This window comes from Lupinus angustifolius, chromosome LG16, assembly GCF_001865875.1.
Source record: "Lupinus angustifolius cultivar Tanjil chromosome LG16, LupAngTanjil_v1.0, whole genome shotgun sequence".
NCBI lineage: Eukaryota > Viridiplantae > Streptophyta > Magnoliopsida > Fabales > Fabaceae > Lupinus > Lupinus angustifolius.
The window spans coordinates 11,514,332-11,519,042 of NC_032024.1; the positions used below are offsets into that span (position 1 = coordinate 11,514,332).

Sequence of the window (4,711 nt, forward strand, 5' to 3'; positions counted from 1 at the left end):
GTATTCACAGGTATCCAACAAATTTTTAATTTTAATTATATATTTATATACTTTGTAATAATCAATTATAAAAATAATTATTACATGAATAATAACATTATAATAATAAAATATATAATATATAATTTTAAAATAATAATAAATCAACTATAATATATATAAACAAATTTAATTAAAAAATAAATTTATAAATATCTGAGTACCCACCATTAAGTATTATAAAACTTATTCTCGCTCATAAACTATTATTGGAAGTATTGTTACATTTATATTTACTGGTATGCATAGGTTGAGTTTTTTGCCATCCTAGTTTGGACCAACAAAAAAGTCAAAATGATGAATGCTTTAATTCATCAACAAGGGCTGCCACACAATTAGTACCCCAAAAAATTAAGAGGTCCGTGACAACAATTTCTAACGCTAGTTTTGACACTGGCAGAAGGGATTCAACTAATGTTGTGAGAACCAGATTGGGTTAGGTGGTCTGCTCATTTGATCATTGATCTTATTTAAAAATGATTCTAGTTTGCAGTCCTAATTAATGAGGGGTTGAACTGTTTTGAACTGGAGAAATTCGGTCTCACCATATTAAACTGGTTAAATCATGGGAAGTGAGTCGAATGCTTCACTTAAAATTTAAAAAAATGGAACACTACATTATTTTTTTGTTTTACACGATCTAGAAAAATATGAAAATATATTAGTTTAATACAATTATATAAAATTTTATATTTATATATAATTGTATATTTATAAATAAAAATTATTAATTATATATGGAGTAGGTATAATCGGTAGTGTCGGTGGGGAAAAAAATGCACACTGATGTTAGCTCCCACGTAACTACTACACACCCCATAAACCAGCTAGCTGAAGAAAGGCGACCCATTTCCCCCCTTTTCTGCCATGATAACGAATAGGCTGAAGAATATGGCGATGAGTGTGATTCTTTTACTGTTCTTTGCTTTTGGTGGTTCGATTGCGTGGACCGGTGAAATCCATGGAAGAGTTGTTTGTGATGTCTGTGCTGATTCTTCAATTGGTCCTGAGGACCATGTTCTTCAAGGTATTCCTCTCTACCTATCTCCCTGCTGCCTTTGTTTTTTTTAATTATGTTATTTTGACGGAGAGGATGAGACTCAGTGCAATCGCGGAATGGTTGCTACTATGTGATTATAAGGTCACAGGTTGAAACCGTTTTCCCTGTCGCGGAACAAAGTTGTGTATACTTTCTGCATATTCAGACCCCACATTAGGTAGGTGAGAACCTCGTGCAGTCTACCGTCATTTCTATGTTATTTTGACGGATTTGTTGAAGTTGTTTGCTTTTATCATTCTTTACCAATTGTTGTTGTGGTGTGATGAGATTTTATTAACATTTTTTTTAAAATCCATTTAACATTTCTTGGGATGGGAGAATATTTTTACTTGATTGGATTGTTGCAGACATCAGTGACTGTGAGAACTGCAGAAACACTTGATGTGACTAGGAACATTCTGATGATGACTTATTCTGAGTGATTTTTAACTTGAAATGATCAATAAGAGATGTATGACACTATGACATGGCCTCGGAAGTTTTAATCAATTGATTTGAAGAAGCTTATAAGAATGCACACCTGATTTCAAAGTTCAAACTTTTCCTAATGAAATGATGAAGACATTTTCATAAATTGGAAACAAAGTCAGAAGAAGGTGGCATTTCTGTAATTATTGGTGAAAACCAAACTTCTTTTAATTATTGTTAAAATGCCCCTTATTTAGTCAAAAGGGTTGTTTTATGTGTTGTGTCGGGTGATCTATGCTTGTGGATATTTGGGATATGAATAATGAAAATGCTAATTCCCAGGAAGTGAAAATTGCTTACCAATTGAATTGATTGTTCAAAGATGTCTCTGATGATATAGTGAGCACAGGTCCAAATTATTGTCACTTACAGTTAGAACAATGTAAAACTGTAAACAAATCTCAAATTATTCAATGTAGCAATTGAGTTTTCAGCCTTTCCATTCCTGAAAGGCCAGTTTCAGTGGGATCTGTGGAGATGGTCTAAGGCCAATGATGGTATACGTTTGAGGAAATAAGAAGATTGGTGCCAGTTAGTGTGTTTGGCATATTGTTAGTGTATTTGAGTGTTATTTTGTTTCTGTTAGTGTATCAGACTGCTATTTTAGTGTATTAGATAGTTATTGTTTGTCTGTTATCCTATCATGTGTAAATGTGTGGTGTGGAGGATACATTCCTCATTCCATAGATTTGATATTCCTTGTTAAGGGGAAAAAGAATGTTGGTCTTTGTTAGGCCCTGTGTGGAGGTTACGCTTCTCAGTCCATTGATTCACCACTCCTTGTTAGGAAGAAACATGTTGGTCTTTGTTAAGGGGAAACCCTGTCTTTATTAATAATTCAATCCCGTAGAGGGTTTTATAGACTGGATTGATAAGTAGATGAATGAAAACCTCACCTCTCCAGTAGTGTTTAACTTGGTTCTTCTTTCTTGCTATTTTCTAATAAGTATTTCATAGCCTGGTTAAAACATGTTGCTTTGCTTAATTGACTAATGTAATGTAGTACCTTCCTGACGATTCCATCGAAACTAAGATATTAATGATTGATACAATCATCCTTTGATTAGAAATGACTGACTGCCGAACTGATTAGCATTAGTTACCAGATTCACCTTAATCTTTAGCCTTATATTTAGTTAAGGAGGACTTGCACTACAATATGGAAGTAGAGTTTAAAATAAGGCTTAAAAAATTCCAGCATCCCTTTACCATTCTTATACACTATGAATATGATTAACAGTGTAATACTCCCTAAGTATTGTGTGTGGCTCACATCCTTGCGACACATAAGCATTAAACTAGTTTACAGGTTTTACTATTCTTCACTGGAATGGATCTTCTCATGTGTTTATCCTTGTAGTAAAGGACAGATATAAGTTTTGTTAACAGGTCTGGTCAAGATTTAAAAAATTTCTGTTACAACCTCAGCGTCTATCTCCCGTCCACATAACCATATGACAATTGATAAGAAAGAGCACATCACAGGATGGATTACCATTCTTTACATGAGCATATTCTGGTTAAAGGATATTTATGAACTGGAACCGTCCTAGTGGTTTGGAACTTTGGATTTAACTATATACAGCAAAGGACATGTCAATTTGATCATCCTATGCTCCTGCTGTTCTGCACATAGCCCTACAAGTGAAAAGGGAATGTGGAAAATAGAATGGATTTAACATTCTTGTTGTAACTCAGAATGCAGTCTGTATAGATTAATTTAAAATCTACTAATATATGCTCATCAGTTAGAGTAATAATTTTTTTTTCAAAATGTAAAAATAAAAATGACTATGAGGACGTTGATGCAGGTGCTGAGGTTGCTGTTCTTTGCATCACGAAATCTGGGGAGGTTCTAAACTATCAGGCATTCACAGATTCTAAAGGGACATACACAGTGGCGGAGACAATGCCAGAGAGCAATTGCTGGAATGCGTGTCTTGCTCGACCTATCGGTAGTTTCAATGAGCACTGCACTCATCTTGGTAAGGGCAGCTTGGGTGTGAAATTCAGTTACAACCATCCATCAGGATATTCACACACTGCAAGAACCTTTGTTTATAGACCTACGGATATTCCAACTTACTGCATATGATAGGTACTGGCTTGTTCTCTATCTGGAAGGGCTTTCTGCTTGGTTGAACTACAGTTCTACAAGGAAAACTAATGAATGTATGAACTTATTTTATTAATAATAATATGTGCATATGCAGTGTTTTCCGGTGTGTATTTCTGTAGGTAGAGCATGAAACATAGTAAGAAGATGGATGTAAATATATTATGTTGTCATCAATAATGCATTTTGTAGACCAATAAGGGACACCAATGTAGAAGAATGGTGCTCTAAACAAATTTAAGAATTCCAGCCATATTTTCCCCTTCACATTAAAATGGTTTAATCACTTTACAATGTTTGATTTCATATAGATTTGTTGATTGTCGACTATTTAACATAAACTTCATCTATTATCCGAGATCCGGATTGACTATGTCCAACATCAAGCACACTAGGGCACGTTTAATTGGTTTACAATGTTTACATCAACAAAATATTTTATTAGTTGGGAAATCAATGAGTAAATTTTGATGCAAGAATCATGATATATTATAATGAGCTTACTATCCACAATGTGTTGATTTAGTAGTGTAAAACCCTATAGGATCCCTATGTATTATACTAACCAAGGATTAAATGTTCATGATAGATTATAATTCTATTGTTGAACACTAAAATAATAAGCTAAGAAAAATTATACTGAATACTTCAATTGCATATCTTCATTCTCCCAAAGTTTAAGATTAAATACTACAATAAGATGTTTAGGGTTTCCTAATGTAGGCTTACTAATTCTCCTCATAGTCTATAAATCATTTAGGTTTATGTTTAATTCTAATGGGCATGTTGGGCTACTCTTCCTCAATATCAACCAAGGTTTCCTACCATTGCCTATCCCTACAGCATTAACCTTGTCCTCAAGGTTAAAGGGATCAATAAATGGGTTTGGGCCCAAACTGTCACGGTTTGTAGCACACCCTTTGTGTGTAGAATAAGCCGAAGTCTGAGAAACTAAGTGGCGTATTGGAATTGCTTTGTCAGTGCATCAACCGAGGACCTAGAGGGAATAGATACAACTGGATATTTAT

At 34.1% G+C, this 4,711-nt stretch overlaps 1 protein-coding gene across 3 annotated transcripts; it reads left to right on the forward strand.

Moving 5' to 3' along the window:
• LOC109328848 lies at positions 786 to 3,993 on the forward strand. Of its 3 annotated transcripts, XM_019562463.1 has the most exons (4): positions 786 to 1,066; positions 3,379 to 3,665; positions 3,781 to 3,811; positions 3,878 to 3,993. In XM_019562463.1, exons 1-2 carry the CDS (start codon positions 907 to 909, stop codon positions 3,660 to 3,662), a joined length of 444 nt encoding a protein of 147 aa, XP_019418008.1. In that variant the 5' UTR covers positions 786 to 906; the 3' UTR covers positions 3,663 to 3,665; positions 3,781 to 3,811; positions 3,878 to 3,993. The 3 variants fall into 3 exon arrangements, with proteins under 3 accessions (XP_019418008.1, XP_019418007.1, XP_019418005.1); XM_019562462.1 differs by having other exon boundaries at positions 3,781 to 3,880; XM_019562460.1 differs by having other exon boundaries at positions 3,379 to 3,927.

Coding starts and splice junctions, on each gene's coding strand:
- LOC109328848 (XM_019562463.1), top strand. CDS start 907: ATGATAACGAATAGGCTGAAGAATATGGCGATGAGTGTGATTCTTTTA. Junction 1,067..3,378: donor TGAGGACCATGTTCTTCAAG/GTATTCCTCTCT, acceptor ACGTTGATGCAG/GTGCTGAGGTTGCTGTTCTT.